Source organism: Vespula vulgaris, chromosome 4 (assembly GCF_905475345.1).
Source record: "Vespula vulgaris chromosome 4, iyVesVulg1.1, whole genome shotgun sequence".
Taxonomy (NCBI): Eukaryota; Metazoa; Arthropoda; class Insecta; order Hymenoptera; family Vespidae; genus Vespula; species Vespula vulgaris.
The window spans coordinates 2,999,623-3,018,272 of record NC_066589.1 but is presented as its reverse complement, the minus strand read 5'-3'; the positions used below and the strand labels follow the sequence as shown (position 1 = coordinate 3,018,272).

The 18,650-nt window shown below is 35.1% G+C and overlaps 2 protein-coding genes across 2 annotated transcripts; both read left to right on the top strand.

Annotated features, from left to right (window-relative positions):
- Window positions 1-1,946: 1,946 nt before the first annotated feature.
- Window positions 1,947-8,992, top strand: LOC127063206 (uncharacterized). Its single transcript, XM_050992632.1, has 8 exons — window positions 1,947-2,031; window positions 7,235-7,372; window positions 7,437-7,556; window positions 7,651-7,800; window positions 7,865-8,002; window positions 8,471-8,620; window positions 8,685-8,809; window positions 8,887-8,992. Exons 1-8 carry the CDS (start codon window positions 1,947-1,949, stop codon window positions 8,890-8,892), a joined length of 912 nt encoding a protein of 303 aa, XP_050848589.1. The 3' UTR covers window positions 8,893-8,992.
- LOC127063148 (uncharacterized) lies at window positions 7,655-18,431 on the top strand. The gene is made up of 8 exons (XM_050992525.1): window positions 7,655-7,770; window positions 8,067-8,210; window positions 8,269-8,393; window positions 9,089-9,582; window positions 9,662-9,824; window positions 12,551-12,685; window positions 14,945-15,079; window positions 17,883-18,431. Exons 5-8 carry the CDS (start codon window positions 9,812-9,814, stop codon window positions 18,026-18,028), a joined length of 429 nt encoding a protein of 142 aa, XP_050848482.1. The 5' UTR covers window positions 7,655-7,770; window positions 8,067-8,210; window positions 8,269-8,393; window positions 9,089-9,582; window positions 9,662-9,811; the 3' UTR covers window positions 18,029-18,431.
- The last annotated feature ends 219 nt before the right edge of the window (window positions 18,432-18,650 follow it).

Sequence of the window (18,650 nt, the reverse complement as noted above, 5' to 3'; positions counted from 1 at the left end):
TATTTTATATATTTCTTCGTTTAGTATCCTTATTAGCGCATTCATTCATCTTTGATCATTCCAAATGTGAAATATATATCCTTACTATATGTTCATTTGCATTCCTGAATGCAATCATGTACTTACAGTGAACCTTTCATATGCACTCCTGAGTGCAGACAAGCCAATTTATTCGTTTCATTTATATACCAAGACGTATATCTTTTTATTCCAAAAAATATTTATATTTCCTTCAAATATGTATAAACATTTATTAATAATTTTTGTATCATTTATTATATTTTCTTATGAAACTTTCATATATATAATAAAAATACTCCCTTTTTCTCTCTCCTTCTCCTCTCTCCCTCTCTTTCTCTCTCTTTCATATATAATTATTAAGTCGTTCATCTCATATTCATTTGTTGATAATTTTGGAATAAAAATATATACCCTTGACATATTTTAATATGCACTCCTGAGTGCTGGCTGCCAATATATATATATTCATCTGCATTCCTGAATGCAGGCATTTTGATTTGTCATCAAGTCTTGTAGATTTTTAATCAGAATAACCAAAATAAACAGAATAATCAGAATAATCAGATTAATCAGATTAATCAGAATAATCAGAATCAGATTGCAAAAAGATAATGAGGGTGAAGATATGGATGATAACGATAATGATTACCACATAAGAGTCATTTTGCAACTCGTGGTAGAGCTGTGTTGACATTGAAATATGCATATATCTCGTATATATACATACACATTATGAAATTATGAACATGAAAAAATATGATTAAAATATGATTATTCTGAATTAAAAATCAACATGCTTGGGTATCCAAATGCACTCCTGAGTGCAATGCTGCTGCAGGCCACGGACGTCCACACAATATTTAACGAGCGTGACTCTATATTTGTAACTAAAAATCTACTTCAAGAAAAGACTCTACTTTAAAACTTTAAAATGCAAAATGCACTCGACTTTAATTTAAAAAGAAAAAATGCAAGGACTCGACTTTAATTTAAGAAGAAAAATGCAAGGACTTGACTTTAATTTAAAAAGAAAAATGCAAGGGCTCGACTTTAATTTAAAATGAAAATAGGGAGGGCTTGACTTTAATTAGGAAAAAAAAATAAAAATAAAAACAGAAAATGCAAAGGGCTTGACTCTATTCTGAAATAAAAAACTGACTCTACTTTTAAAAAATACAATGACTTGACTTTACTTTAAGAAAAAATTGCAATGACTCTATTAATTAATAACTAACTGCAAAAGCTTGACTCTAATAAAAAAAATTAAAAAAAAAAACACATTTTCACGAACGCGAGTGCGGAACACTGTAGCAAGGAGATGGAATAGTCCATCATCTCCATCCAGGAACAAACTACTACGAGCATAAGTGTCAACGTGGTAAAGGGTAAAAGTGTTTTTGATAAGACCACAAGCCATTAACGAAGGGTTCGACATACCGATCACCTTTGAAAAATGACTTGTAGTCGATAGTTGCCCTCTTGAGCCACAATATGTGGGGGCCTCTTCAGCACATAGCCACTTCTTGCTTCGTGCCCTAACCACTGCATTGGAGCATTCCTTACGTGCGACGCAAGCTAAGTTTACGCATCAAAAAACGCCCTACCGTTCGAAGCAACGCACCCACAAAGATGGACATACTGCAGTGGTTATTACTATAAGAACGAAATCGTCCCTAAGCTAAACCGACCTAATCCCGACCTGATCTCACTTTACGCAATAAGACTCAAACCACTCGTGTAAACGCACGCATTAAACGAGACGCAATGATCTCAAGCTAAGGGGTTGGGAAGTGAAAACACATTTTCGCACGCAGGTTTGTCTTGTTTTCTCTTTTTCTTTTTTCTTTTTTTTTCTTAACCTAACGAGCAGTAAGCGCTTGCGACGTAAAGTATCGATTTCTTCTAAATAGTATAACCACTGAAGTATGGCAAAATTCGCGAATGAATCACCCCAAACGGCACTGACAAGTCCCAATACGTATTCTCAACTGCGTTTTCTACTCTGCCTAGGTGCGTCTCGATTTTCTAATGATCTTTATTTGTTTATTTATCTATTTATTTAATTAAAAAAAAAATAAAAATAAAGATAAAAGATTCCTGTAGAAATATTTCAATTAACCCGTAAAGCTATCCTAGCCTGTGGACAGTCAATGGACTCAAAGAATCCACCAACCGTACACAATAACACAGGCACATTTAATCGAATGCTCCAGCAGACATAATATTCGTTCTATTCGATGAACCTATTACAAACTAATATTAACTCGTTGCACTTAAAAGATGAATATAGTTTCGGTAAAATGTCAAGATCACAAGAATTGTAATACTTCCATTTTACTTATGCAGATATATTCTATTTCTAAATAAGAAATATATAGATAGTAAATATCTTAAGAATCGCGAAGTGCAAGAATTAATTTAAAACTAAGTATCGAACAAATTCAAAATCCTTTGCTAAGTTCAAAAGATATGGGATGTATCTGATGTTCTCATTTGGTGCAAAGTTTTTTGAACTGTTTGATACTGATTCATTGCGCATGGAAAGTGTCAGCAAAAGATGTAAGAAAAAAAAATTAAAAGAAAAAGATGAAAAGATAAAGTTCAGCTATGCTGAAAGATCGTTAAATTTGCTGAAACTTCACAAATCCCCGGAGAAAGGACTTCCCACTCCTGAGTGGGAATCGCATCCTTACCCGGTCCCTACCTACTTAAAATTAATTGACACATTCAATCAGAAAAGTATGCTACCTGCCTGCCTATGACCTATATTTAAAAAGTGCAAACATTCACACCAACACATACACTCCACGGTTCTCTCACACTCCACCAGGGTGCAAAAGCCTACACTAGAGAGCATGCCCCGGGGCACCTCCGACACCCTAGTTCAACCACGTATTTTTTCTAATATATTTAGGAGTACGTACCATTTGCTGAAATCGACTGCCAAGGCTAATGATTATTGCATATATGACTAAAGCAAAGATACTAGTATATACTAGTATACATATAGATACTAGTAATATATACGAGTATTTAAAATTTTCCACAAGAATGTGGTAACTATTATGCAAATCGATATTGATATAATTATATATTAGATATATAATATATCTATTTAAAAGATATCGCGAAACGATGTACAATGCACTTCCTAAAACGCACATACAAGTGCAAGGTACACCGTGCAATCACCAGCACAATGACAGCCGCTAAAGAGGAAACCTTAAAACTAAATCCACACTGACTGTTTCTCACCCACACGAGTAACACCTGGGTTAAACGCATAGATGAGAACGCAGAAAGCATGGGGGAGAAACGGGTATTAGTATATTAGTGCTGAAAATCCTGAGCTAAAAATGATTAATTTATAATATATATTAGAAAATATATAAAAAAATATATAAAAATATATATATATATATAAAATTTAAGCGGACTGTGACTCTAGAGTCTCTTTGCACGTCTTATTAGCAAGAGCTCAAGCAAGGATGGATGATGGTAGGCGGTCACCACATATGAGTGTGACCACCACATATGGGTTTTACCACTAAAAGTGGTAAAAAAATAATAAGTTGCAAATATAGTTTTGCAACCCCACCTGTATGCACCGCTTAAGAGCCTTTGAGCGACCCGCGGTAGGCAGTCGTTGACATGGATGGATGAAATATGCACATAGCTAATATATATGCATACGCATTATGCAGTTATGAAATTTCATTATTAAAAAATATATAATTCTAATAAAAAACCTCGGACGACCCCTTTCATTAAATGGCTGTTCTAATGAAAGAACGGGATTATAATCCACCACTTAACTGCCAGAATCTATCCGTCGCGGAGGGGTTTGTCTTCTTGCTTATTTGTTGATAAATCGATATTTCGAATTATCGAAGTAAATCGCGATTAAATGGACTAAGTACGAAGCAATGCATGTAGCGTAAACCACGTTATATGCTTTATACGAAATCGGGTAAATGAATGCCCGATTTCATTACTAATATCGCGAGCAAAAACGAAGAGAGAAAAAGTGCTAATAAACAGCACTGTAAATTAAACGATTTTGAAACAAGAAGACCCTGGCCTGAGCTATATATAATAATAATAATAATAATAATAATAATAATAATAATAATAATAATAATAATAATAATAAAATATTCACAAGAAAATATCTAACTACACGTATAGGGAACCACTCGTGAATAAAATCAAAGATTTTAATCACGGACACTTTTGCTCGTTTCGGACATAGGACGTCTGCGAATACAACCAGTAACCCGTGCCGATAAGGACCTTTCATCCTCGGCATGATGGGCACCGGAGGAACTTTAAATTTTTCACTCACTACTTAAGAAGTTCTGCGATGGCTCCAAAACACTCGTCCCCCTCGTAGGAGGTTGAATGATGTCGTGAAGTTGAAATTTTCGTTGAATCGTTGAATCAATGAATTCATGAATCGATGAATTGACGAATCTGTAATACAAAAAGGTACAAAAAAGGATTAATTATATGTTGCATACGAACAAATATATTTGCGAATGAAAGAAAATGATTAAAAAAAAAAATGGTTTAAACGTTGAACGAGAAAAGTTACGATTGGAAGAAAGAAATATACTTACAGGTAATTTTATCCAGACGAAGCTTTACAATCGTCGGTAAAGATGAAGAGGATGAATTTTTAAATTCACACTTTCGACCATTACAATATTTATCGCAACGCAATCCTCTTCTCCCGAATCGGCCGAAAATGTGTTAATGATTCTAACAACTCGTCGAACATATAATTTTAACACGAATATAATATAAATTCTTGTTTTTTGATTTACTAACGCTACCGAGAAATTCTAAACGGCGAACAACACTGACTCTAATTCGCGATTTTATTTTACTTTATTTTGAAAGCAACCTGTTCGGTTGCAAAACAATCAAACTAACTCGCACAAGCACTGACTCTAAGATCGCATTGCGCGCGATCTACAACTAAAGACCTGTTGAATAAAAATGATTAAAGCAAGCTGTGGCGTTTACTTCTACAATTTATATTGTATTAAATATTGCATATTAAACATTAAATATTAAATATCATATATCGTATTATTCAAATTACACGATCTAAAATTATGAACTTATATTACATCTTTTGTATGCTGTAGTAATAATAAAAAAATAATAATATTCGAAAGATGTAACTGCAAAACTTGTGAACTATATTAAAGTAAATGAATTAGTAAAAGCACACGACCAAACTCACGTTGTACCTATCGTTTAAAAATAAATATAATCGCGATAGGGATATGTTCACAGAAGTATACTAATTGCATGGATATCTATAAATCAAAATAGATATAGCATTAAACTAAAACTAGACAAGGAGCAGTAAAATTGAAATTATAACATTTACAACATTAATTAAACGATTAAACGTATCTTGAAATTTTATTCTACTTTAACTTTTATTATACCATAATGAAATTTTTATTATTCTCGGTGCTTCCTAATATTCTTTAAATTCAATGTAAAATATGTTTCAAAAAATCTCTAATAAATTACAATACAATCAAAATTATTTTCTAATGCACCGAACGTCAGCCTTTGGCCCGGTAGTGCGTACGTTGTATAATATAAAATATACGAACGTTCGCAATACCGATTTCCGGATCCCACCACAAGGAGGTAGCTGCGTATGGAGATCCATATATAAATTTCTTAGAAAACATAAAATATCATATAATAAAAGTCCTGGATATAACAGAGCATAGAAACTTATAATAAGATTACTATCGAAGACAAGAAGTCGTATAACACAATAAATAGTTTGTTCGAATTAATATCGAATTGTTTATATTAATTCAAATTAAATAAAAATTTCTTATGAAACTTATTTGTTATTACATATAAAGACCAGCAGGAAGTATATGATAACTGCTACCAAATGTGTAGACGTCCAGATGAACTGATGAATATTACATTGACCAATATGACGAATAATAACCTGAAAATATTCAAATTATTATTAATAGAGAATATAATTTTGTATCTATATGTATAATTATGTGTATATATGAGTGTACATACAGATCCCATATAATTTATATATGTATTATGTGACTTGCGTCTTCAATTTTCTCAAAGATTACTTCTATACATTGTACAAAAAGAACAAAGTAATAGAAACTATAGGATAATTGTTATTAATTATTTTCAAGATTAGTTAAATACGACGAATAAGACATAGACCAAATTTAAAAAGATTATTAATGCAGAAAAAGATTTAGAAAATTTATACATATGAATCTTTTCACACATGTAAGCGGGATATTCAACATATAATAGTGTATATTGAAGTCTAATATAATATAAAATAAGATTAATAAATTATAAATAATTAAATCAAACTTATGAAATATTATATATAATATAAATGAGAAATTATACGAACCAAAATTAATAAAGCAGGAACAAGTCTGAACACGTCTTGACGGCTGCTCGTACAAACAAGAACTGCGAAGAGATGAACTAAGAAGGTCGTCCTCTTTGTCGTCCTTTGATTATTTACACGTGCTATTGTTGGTATTTCCTAAATACTGCGTACAGAGCAGCGTATACAAAAACATATATATAGATATACATATAGTAGAATATTATCACGTACCATTGTTTATTCTTTTGTTGCTTGCCATAGACTCACTTCCAAGAATTATTTGGCAACCGGTGGGGGAACTCAAGGCTCTTATATCTATGCTATCTTCCTCTCTTTATTTAGGTGTTTCTTATATGTATTCAAAAACAGATTTTTAAATTTTAAATATGCGCATATAATCGTGAACGTAAGTAGAATAGAAAATATAACATCTAACATGAAAAGCATTAATAAAAAATAATAAAAAAGTTAAAACATTTCAATGTTTTTCTCTAAAAAATTATTTTCAAATTTTCATATATCTATTTACCGAAACATAATCAATTATGTAACATTTAAGATCCTGTACTGCTCCAATTACAATTAGATAGAAAATATTTTGGAAACACATTGAAATATGCAGCCATTCGCCCGGAATTACTTGTACAGTATTATCAAAAATAATAATATCATAATAATAGGAATTAGGTAATTCGTAATTAGACTTTGATAGGTCGCAAGTAATACCGACCCAGATCCCACCGCGTGGAGGTTGCTCATTCTTTCAATATTCTATACGATTTCTTGTTTCAGAATTAAATGGTGTAGTGGGGTACTCTCCCACTCCAGACGATAATATAAGCGGACCGACTTCGACAGTATTCGCACGAATTCCGACAAATAAACATCGCAGTTCTTGCAGGAAGCATTCTCTGCAAGTAGTAGAGAAGAGTTAATGTAAATACATAATTATATCACTCATTCTTTCAATATTCTATACGATTTCTTGTTTCAGAATTAAATGGTGTAGTGGGGTACTCTCCCACTCCTGACGATAATATAAGCGGACCGACTTCGACAGTTAATGATACAGTCTTGTTACGAATTTCAACGAATACACATCGCAGTTGTTGTAGTACGCATTCTCTGCAAGTAGTAAAGAAGAGTTAATATAAGTATATAATTATATCACTCATTCTTTCAATATTCTATACGATTTCTTGTTTCAGAATTAAATGGTATAGTGGGGTACTCTCCCAGTCCTGACGATAGTATAAGCGGTCCGACTTTGACAGTTAATGATACAGTCTTGTTACGAATTTCGACGGATACACATCGCAGTTGTTGTAGTACGCATTCTCTGCAAGTAGTAAAGAAGAGTAAATATAAGTATATAATTATATCACTCATTCTTTCATTATTCTATACGATTTCTTGTTTCAGAATTAAATGGTGTAGTGGGGTACTCTCCCACTCCTGACGATAATATAAGCGGACCCACTTCGACAGTATTCGCACGAATTTCGACAAATAAACATCGCAGTTCTTGCAGGAAGCATTCTCTGCAAGTAGTAGAGAAGAGTTAATATAAGTATATAATTATATCACTCATTCTTTCAATATTCTTTACGATTTCTTGTTTCAGAATTAAATGGTGTAGTGGGGTACTCTCCCACTCCTGACGATAATATAAGCGGACCGACTTCGACAGTATTCGCACGAATTTCGACAAATAAACATCGCAGTTCTTGCAGGAAGCATTCTCTGCAAGTAGTAGAGAAGAGTTAATGTAAATACATAATTATATCACTCATTCTTTCAATATTCTATACGATTTCTTGTTTCAGAATTAAATGGTGTAGTGGGGTACTCTCCCACTCCTGACGATAATATAAGCGGACCGACTTCGACAGTATTCGCACGAATTTCGACAAATAAACATCGCAGTTCTTGCAGGAAGCATTCTCTGCAAGTAGTAGAGAAGAGTTAATATAAGTATATAATTATATCACTCATTCTTTCAATATTCTATACGGTTTCTTGTTTCAGAATTAAATGGTGTAGTGGGGTACTCTCCCACTCCTGACGATAATATAAGCGGACCGACTTCGACAGTTAATGATACAGTCTTGTTACGAATTTCGACGAATACACATCGCAGTTGTTGTAGTACGCATTCTCTGCAAGTAGTAAAGAAGAGTAAATATAAGTATATAATTATATCACTCATTCTTTCAATATTCTATACGATTTCTTGTTTCAGAATTAAATGGTGTAGTGGGGTACTCTCCCAGTCCTGACGATAATATAAGCGGACCCACTTCGACAGTATTCGCACGAATTTCGACAAATAAACATCGCAGTTCTTGCAGGAAGCATTCTCTGCAAGTAGTAGAGAAGAGTTAATGTAAATACATAATTATATCACTCATTCTTTCAATATTCTATACGATTTCTTGTTTCAGAATTAAATGGTGTAGTGGGGTACTCTCCCACTCCTGACGATAATATAAGCGGACCGACTTCGACAGTATTCGCACGAATTTCGACAAATAAACATCGCAGTTCTTGCAGGAAGCATTCTCTGCAAGTAGTAGAAAATAGTTAATATAAGTATATAATTATATCACTCATTCTTTCAATATTCTATACGATTTCTTGTTTCAGAATTAAATGGTGTAGTGGGGTACTCTCCCACTCCTGACGATAGTATAAGAGGACCGACTTTGACAGTTAATGATACAGTCTTGTTACGAATTTCGACGAATACACATTGCAGTTCTTGTAGAACGCATTCTCCGCAAATAATAAAAAAGAGTTAATATATGTATATAATTATATCATGAAGTCTTTCAATATTCTATACGATTTGTTTTGTTTCAGAATTAAATTAAGGAGGTGGGGATACTTTCCCACCCGTGAGGCCAATAAAATGAACTTTGACAGCTGCTGGTTCAGTCTTGTTTTGAATTTCGACAAGTACACATCGCAGTTTTCGCAGTACTATTCTATACGATTTGTTGTTTTAGAATCAAATGGAGTAGTGGGGATATTCTCCCACTCGTGACGATAATATAGGCAGACCGACAGCTACTGTTTCGGATTTACTTCGAATTTCGACGACTACGCGTAGATGTTCTCCCAATACGCGTTCTCCGCAGGTAATAGAGAAGAGGAAATGTAAGTATATTATTATATCACTCATTCTTTCAATATTCTATACGAATTATTTTATTTTAGACTTAAATTGCGAAGTGGGGATACTCGGCTTCCAGAGACGACAACAAAGTCGGGTATTTGACAGATTGTTACAGTTACTAGTTCAGTTGTGTTTTGGACTTCGACGAGAGAACTTAGAAATTTTCGCAGAAGACATTCGAACGAGTATTAATGAAGAGTTTACGTAAGTACAATATTCTATCACTCATATTTTCGATATGTTATACGATTTCTTTTGTTTCAGACTTCGATTTTGTGCTTTCGAGAGACTTTGACAATCTGTCTCCAAGAGTGGACTTAGAAATTTTCGCACCGTCGTAGGACTTCGACAATCTATCTCCACGAGTGGACTTAGAAATTTTCACACTTTCGTGGGACTCTGACAATCTATCTCCACGAGTGGACTTAGAAATTTTTGCAGGATGCCATTCGAGTGAGTATTAACGAAGAGTTTAAGCAAATATAATATTCTATCACTCATATTTTCGATATGTTATACGATTTCTTTTGTTTCAGACTTCGATTTTGTGCTTTCGAGAGACTTTGACAATCTGTCTCCAAGAGTGGACTTAGAAATTTTCGCACCGTCGTAGGACTTCGACAATCTATCTCCACGAGTGGACTTAGAAATTTTCACACTTTCGTGGGACTCTGACAATCTATCTCCACGAGTGGACTTAGAAATTTTTGCAGGATGCCATTCGAGTGAGTATTAACGAAGAGTTTAAGCAAATATAATATTCTATCACTCATATTTTCGATATGTTATACGATTTCTTTTGTTTCAGACTTCGATTTTGTGCTTTCGAGAGACTTTGACAATCTGTCTCCAAGAGTGGACTTAGAAATTTTCGCACCGTCGTAGGACTTTGACGATCTATCTCCACGAGTGGACTTAGAAATTTTCACACTTTCGTGGGACTCTGACAATCTATCTCCACGAGTGGACTTAGAAATTTTTGCAGGATGCCATTCGAGTGAGTATTAACGAAGAGTTTAAGCAAATATAATATTCTATCACTCATATTTTCGATATGTTATACGACTTCTTTTGTTTCAGACTTCGATTTTGTGCTTTCGAGAGACTTTAACAATCTGTCTCCAAGAGTGGACTTAGAAATTTTCGCACCGTCGTAGGACTTTGACAATCTATCTCCACGAGTGGACTTAGAAATTTTTGCAGGATGCCATTCGAGTGAGTATTAACGAAGAGTTTAAGCAAATATAATATTCTATCACTCATATTTTCGATATGTTATACGATTTCTTTTGTTTCAGACTTCGATTTTGTGCTTTCGAGAGACTTTAACAATCTGTCTCCAAGAGTGGACTTAGAAATTTTCGCACCGTCGTAGGACTTTGACAATCTATCTCCACGAGTGGACTTAGAAATTTTCACATTTTCGTGGGACTCTGACAATCTATCCCCACGAGTAGACTTAGAAATTTTTGCAGGATGCCATTCGAGTGAGTATTAACGAAGAGTTTAAGCAAATATAATATTCTATCACTCATATTTTCGATATGTTATACGATTTCTTTTGTTTCAGACTTCGATTTTGTGCTTTCGAGAGACTTTGACAATCTGTCTCCAAGAGTGGACTTAGAAATTTTCGCACCGTCGTAGGACTTCGACAATCTATCTCCACGAGTGGACTTAGAAATTTTCGCACCGTCGTAGGACTTTGACGATCTATCTCCACGAGTGGACTTAGAAATTTTTGCAGGATGCCATTCGAGTGAGTATTAACGAAGAGTTTAAGCAAATATAATATTCTATCACTCATATTTTCGATATGTTATACGATTTCTTTTGTTTCAGACTTCGATTTTGTGCTTTCGAGAGACTTTAACAATCTGTCTCCAAGAGTGGACTTAGAAATTTTCGCACCGTCGTAGGACTCTGACAATCTATCTCCACGAGTGGACTTAGAAATTTTTGCAGGATGCCATTCGAGTGAGTATTAACGAAGTGTTTAAGCAAATATAATATTCTATCACTCATATTTTTGATATGTTATACGATTTCTTTTGTTTCAGACTTCGATTTTGTGCTTTCGAGAGACTTTGACAATCTGTCTCCAAGAGTGGACTTAGAAATTTTCGCACCGCCGTAGGACTTTGACAATCTATCTCCACGAGTGGACTTAGAAATTTTCACACTTTCGTGGGACTCTGACAATCTATCTCCACGAGTGGACTTAGAAATTTTTGCAGGATGCCATTCGAGTGAGTATTAACGAAGAGTTTAAGCAAATATAATATTCTATCACTCATATTTTCGATATGTTATACGATTTCTTTTGTTTCAGACTTCGATTTTGTGCTTTCAAGAGACTTTGACAATCTGTCTCCAAGAGTGGACTTAGAAATTTTCGCACCGTCGTAGGACTTCGACAATCTATCTCCACGAGTGGACTTAGAAATTTTCGCACCGTCGTAGGACTTTGACGATCTATCTCCACGAGTGGACTTAGAAATTTTCACACTTTCGTGGGACTCTGACAATCTATCTCCACGAGTGGACTTAGAAATTTTTGCAGGATGCCATTCGAGTGAGTATTAACGAAGAGTTTAAGCAAATATAATATTCTATCACTCATATTTTCGATATGTTATACGATTTCTTTTGTTTCAGACTTCGATTTTGTGCTTTCGAGAGACTTTAACAATCTGTCTCCAAGAGTGGACTTAGAAATTTTCGCACCGTCGTAGGACTTTGACAATCTATCTCCACGAGTGGACTTAGAAATTTTCACATTTTCGTGGGACTCTGACAATCTATCCCCACGAGTAGACTTAGAAATTTTTGCAGGATGCCATTCGAGTGAGTATTAACGAAGAGTTTAAGCAAATATAATATTCTATCACTCATATTTTCGATATGTTATACGATTTCTTTTGTTTCAGACTTCGATTTTGTGCTTTCGAGAGACTTTGACAATCTGTCTCCAAGAGTGGACTTAGAAATTTTCGCACTTTCGTGGGACTCTGACAATCTATCTCCACGAGTGGACTTAGAAATTTTTGCAGGATGCCATTCGAGTGAGTATTAACGAAGAGTTTAAGCAAATATAATATTCTATCACTCATATTTTCGATATGTTATACGATTTCTTTTGTTTCAGACTTCGATTTTGTGCTTTCGAGAGACTTTGACAATCTGTCTCCAAGAGTGGACTTAGAAATTTTCGCACCGTCGTAGGACTTCGACAATCTATCTCCACGAGTGGACTTAGAAATTTTCACACTTTCGTGGGACTCTGACAATCTATCTCCACGAGTGGACTTAGAAATTTTTGCAGGATGCCATTCGAGTGAGTATTAACGAAGAGTTTAAGCAAATATAATATTCTATCACTCATATTTTCGATATGTTATACGATTTCTTTTGTTTCAGACTTCGATTTTGTGCTTTCGAGAGACTTTGACAATCTGTCTCCAAGAGTGGACTTAGAAATTTTCGCACCGTCGTAGGACTTTGACGATCTATCTCCACGAGTGGACTTAGAAATTTTCACACTTTCGTGGGACTCTGACAATCTATCTCCACGAGTGGACTTAGAAATTTTTGCAGGATGCCATTCGAGTGAGTATTAACGAAGAGTTTAAGCAAATATAATATTCTATCACTCATATTTTCGATATGTTATACGATTTCTTTTGTTTCAGACTTCGATTTTGTGCTTTCGAGAGACTTTGACAATCTGTCTCCAAGAGTGGACTTAGAAATTTTCGCACCGTCGTAGGACTTTGACGATCTATCTCCACGAGTGGACTTAGAAATTTTCACACTTTCGTGGGACTCTGACAATCTATCTCCACGAGTGGACTTAGAAATTTTTGCAGGATGCCATTCGAGTGAGTATTAACGAAGAGTTTAAGCAAATATAATATTCTATCACTCATATTTTCGATATGTTATACGATTTCTTTTGTTTCAGACTTCGATTTTGTGCTTTCGAGAGACTTTAACAATCTGTCTCCAAGAGTGGACTTAGAAATTTTCGCACCGTCGTAGGACTTTGACAATCTATCTCCACGAGTGGACTTAGAAATTTTCACACTTTCGTGGGACTCTGACAATCTATCTCCACGAGTGGACTTAGAAATTTTTGCAGGATGCCATTCGAGTGAGTATTAACGAAGAGTTTAAGCAAATATAATATTCTATCACTCATATTTTCGATATGTTATACGATTTCTTTTGTTTCAGACTTCGATTTTGTGCTTTCGAGAGACTTTAACAATCTGTCTCCAAGAGTGGACTTAGAAATTTTCGCACCGTCGTAGGACTTTGACAATCTATCTCCACGAGTGGACTTAGAAATTTTCACATTTTCGTGGGACTCTGACAATCTATCCCCACGAGTAGACTTAGAAATTTTTGCAGGATGCCATTCGAGTGAGTATTAACGAAGAGTTTAAGCAAATATAATATTCTATCACTCATATTTTCGATATGTTATACGATTTCTTTTGTTTCAGACTTCGATTTTGTGCTTTCGAGAGACTTTGACAATCTGTCTCCAAGAGTGGACTTAGAAATTTTCGCACCGTCGTAGGACTTTGACGATCTATCTCCACGAGTGGACTTAGAAATTTTCACACTTTCGTGGGACTCTGACAATCTATCTCCACGAGTGGACTTAGAAATTTTTGCAGGATGCCATTCGAGTGAGTATTAACGAAGAGTTTAAGCAAATATAATATTCTATCACTCATATTTTCGATATGTTATACGATTTCTTTTGTTTCAGACTTCGATTTTGTGCTTTCGAGAGACTTTGACAATCTGTCTCCAAGAGTGGACTTAGAAATTTTCGCACCGTCGTAGGACTTTGACGATCTATCTCCACGAGTGGACTTAGAAATTTTCACACTTTCGTGGGACTCTGACAATCTATCTCCACGAGTGGACTTAGAAATTTTTGCAGGATGCCATTCGAGTGAGTATTAACGAAGAGTTTAAGCAAATATAATATTCTATCACTCATATTTTCGATATGTTATACGATTTCTTTTGTTTCAGACTTCGATTTTGTGCTTTCGAGAGACTTTAACAATCTGTCTCCAAGAGTGGACTTAGAAATTTTCGCACCGTCGTAGGACTTTGACAATCTATCTCCACGAGTGGACTTAGAAATTTTCACATTTTCGTGGGACTCTGACAATCTATCCCCACGAGTAGACTTAGAAATTTTTGCAGGATGCCATTCGAGTGAGTATTAACGAAGAGTTTAAGCAAATATAATATTCTATCACTCATATTTTCGATATGTTATACGATTTCTTTTGTTTCAGACTTCGATTTTGTGCTTTCGAGAGACTTTGACAATCTGTCTCCAAGAGTGGACTTAGAAATTTTCGCACTTTCGTGGGACTCTGACAATCTATCTCCACGAGTGGACTTAGAAATTTTTGCAGGATGCCATTCGAGTGAGTATTAACGAAGAGTTTAAGCAAATATAATATTCTATCACTCATATTTTCGATATGTTATACGATTTCTTTTGTTTCAGACTTCGATTTTGTGCTTTCGAGAGACTTTGACAATCTGTCTCCAAGAGTGGACTTAGAAATTTTCGCACCGTCGTAGGACTTCGACAATCTATCTCCACGAGTGGACTTAGAAATTTTCACACTTTCGTGGGACTCTGACAATCTATCTCCACGAGTGGACTTAGAAATTTTTGCAGGATGCCATTCGAGTGAGTATTAACGAAGAGTTTAAGCAAATATAATATTCTATCACTCATATTTTCGATATGTTATACGATTTCTTTTGTTTCAGACTTCGATTTTGTGCTTTCGAGAGACTTTGACAATCTGTCTCCAAGAGTGGACTTAGAAATTTTCGCACCGTCGTAGGACTTTGACGATCTATCTCCACGAGTGGACTTAGAAATTTTCACACTTTCGTGGGACTCTGACAATCTATCTCCACGAGTGGACTTAGAAATTTTTGCAGGATGCCATTCGAGTGAGTATTAACGAAGAGTTTAAGCAAATATAATATTCTATCACTCATATTTTCGATATGTTATACGATTTCTTTTGTTTCAGACTTCGATTTTGTGCTTTCGAGAGACTTTGACAATCTGTCTCCAAGAGTGGACTTAGAAATTTTCGCACCGTCGTAGGACTTTGACGATCTATCTCCACGAGTGGACTTAGAAATTTTCACACTTTCGTGGGACTCTGACAATCTATCTCCACGAGTGGACTTAGAAATTTTTGCAGGATGCCATTCGAGTGAGTATTAACGAAGAGTTTAAGCAAATATAATATTCTATCACTCATATTTTCGATATGTTATACGATTTCTTTTGTTTCAGACTTCGATTTTGTGCTTTCGAGAGACTTTAACAATCTGTCTCCAAGAGTGGACTTAGAAATTTTCGCACCGTCGTAGGACTTTGACAATCTATCTCCACGAGTGGACTTAGAAATTTTCACACTTTCGTGGGACTCTGACAATCTATCTCCACGAGTGGACTTAGAAATTTTTGCAGGATGCCATTCGAGTGAGTATTAACGAAGAGTTTAAGCAAATATAATATTCTATCACTCATATTTTCGATATGTTATACGATTTCTTTTGTTTCAGACTTCGATTTTGTGCTTTCGAGAGACTTTAACAATCTGTCTCCAAGAGTGGACTTAGAAATTTTCGCACCGTCGTAGGACTTTGACAATCTATCTCCACGAGTGGACTTAGAAATTTTCACATTTTCGTGGGACTCTGACAATCTATCCCCACGAGTAGACTTAGAAATTTTTGCAGGATGCCATTCGAGTGAGTATTAACGAAGAGTTTAAGCAAATATAATATTCTATCACTCATATTTTCGATATGTTATACGATTTCTTTTGTTTCAGACTTCGATTTTGTGCTTTCGAGAGACTTTGACAATCTGTCTCCAAGAGTGGACTTAGAAATTTTCGCACCGTCGTAGGACTTTGACGATCTATCTCCACGTGTGGACTTAGAAATTTTCACACTTTCGTGGGACTCTGACAATCTATCTCCACGAGTGGACTTAGAAATTTTTGCAGGATGCCATTCGAGTGAGTATTAACGAAGAGTTTAAGCAAATATAATATTCTATCACTCATATTTTCGATATGTTATACGATTTCTTTTGTTTCAGACTTCGATTTTGTGCTTTCGAGAGACTTTGACAATCTGTCTCCAAGAGTGGACTTAGAAATTTTCGCACCGTCGTAGGACTTTGACGATCTATCTCCACGAGTGGACTTAGAAATTTTCACACTTTCGTGGGACTCTGACAATCTATCTCCACGAGTGGACTTAGAAATTTTTGCAGGATGCCATTCGAGTGAGTATTAACGAAGAGTTTAAGCAAATATAATATTCTATCACTCATATTTTCGATATGTTATACGATTTCTTTTGTTTCAGACTTCGATTTTGTGCTTTCGAGAGACTTTGACAATCTGTCTCCAAGAGTGGACTTAGAAATTTTCGCACCGTCGTAGGACTTTGACGATCTATCTCCACGAGTGGACTTAGAAATTTTCACACTTTCGTGGGACTCTGACAATCTATCTCCACGAGTGGACTTAGAAATTTTTGCAGGATGCCATTCGAGTGAGTATTAACGAAGAGTTTAAGCAAATATAATATTCTATCACTCATATTTTCGATATGTTATACGATTTCTTTTGTTTCAGACTTCGATTTTGTGCTTTCGAGAGACTTTGACAATCTGTCTCCAAGAGTGGACTTAGAAATTTTCGCACCGTCGTAGGACTTTGACGATCTATCTCCACGAGTGGACTTAGAAATTTTCACACTTTCGTGGGACTCTGACAATCTATCTCCACGAGTGGACTTAGAAATTTTTGCAGGATGCCATTCGAGTGAGTATTAACGAAGAGTTTAAGCAAATATAATATTCTATCACTCATATTTTCGATATGTTATACGATTTCTTTTGTTTCAGACTTCGATTTTGTGCTTTCGAGAGACTTTAACAATCTGTCTCCAAGAGTGGACTTAGAAATTTTCGCACCGTCGTAGGACTTTGACAATCTATCTCCACGAGTGGACTTAGAAATTTTCACATTTTCGTGGGACTCTGACAATCTATCCCCACGAGTAGACTTAGAAATTTTTGCAGGATGCCATTCGAGTGAGTATTAACGAAGAGTTTAAGCAAATATAATATTCTATCACTCATATTTTCGATATGTTATACGATTTCTTTTGTTTCAGACTTCGATTTTGTGCTTTCGAGAGACTTTGACAATCTGTCTCCAAGAGTGGACTTAGAAATTTTCGCACTTTCGTGGGACTCTGACAATCTATCTCCACGAGTGGACTTAGAAATTTTTGCAGGATGCCATTCGAGTGAGTATTAACGAAGAGTTTAAGCAAATATAATATTCTATCACTCATATTTTCGATATGTTATACGATTTCTTTTGTTTCAGACTTCGATTTTGTGCTTTCGAGAGACTTTGACAATCTGTCTCCAAGAGTGGACTTAGAAATTTTCGCACCGTCGTAGGACTTCGACAATCTATCTCCACGAGTGGACTTAGAAATTTTCACACTTTCGTGGGACTCTGACAATCTATCTCCACGAGTGGACTTAGAAATTTTTGCAGGATGCCATTCGAGTGAGTATTAACGAAGAGTTTAAGCAAATATAATATTCTATCACTCATATTTTCGATATGTTATACGATTTCTTTTGTTTCAGACTTCGATTTTGTGCTTTCGAGAGACTTTGACAATCTGTCTCCAAGAGTGGACTTAGAAATTTTCGCACCTTCGTAGGACTTTGACGATCTATCTCCACGAGTGGACTTAGAAATTTTCACACTTTCGTGGGACTCTGACAATCTATCTCCACGAGTGGACTTAGAAATTTTTGCAGGATGCCATTCGAGTGAGTATTAACGAAGAGTTTAAGCAAATATAATATTCTATCACTCATATTTTCGATATGTTATACGATTTCTTTTGTTTCAGACTTCG

Coding starts and splice junctions, on each gene's coding strand:
- LOC127063148 (XM_050992525.1), top strand. Junction 12,686..14,944: donor TTTTGCAGGATGCCATTCGA/GTGAGTATTAAC, acceptor CTTTTGTTTCAG/ACTTCGATTTTGTGCTTTCG. Junction 15,080..17,882: donor TTTTGCAGGATGCCATTCGA/GTGAGTATTAAC, acceptor CTTTTGTTTCAG/ACTTCGATTTTGTGCTTTCG.
- LOC127063206 (XM_050992632.1), top strand. CDS start 1,947: ATGGCAAAATTCGCGAATGAATCACCCCAAACGGCACTGACAAGTCCC. Junction 7,557..7,650: donor TACACATCGCAGTTGTTGTA/GTACGCATTCTC, acceptor TTCTTGTTTCAG/AATTAAATGGTATAGTGGGG. Junction 8,003..8,470: donor TCTGCAAGTAGTAGAGAAGA/GTTAATATAAGT, acceptor TTCTTGTTTCAG/AATTAAATGGTGTAGTGGGG.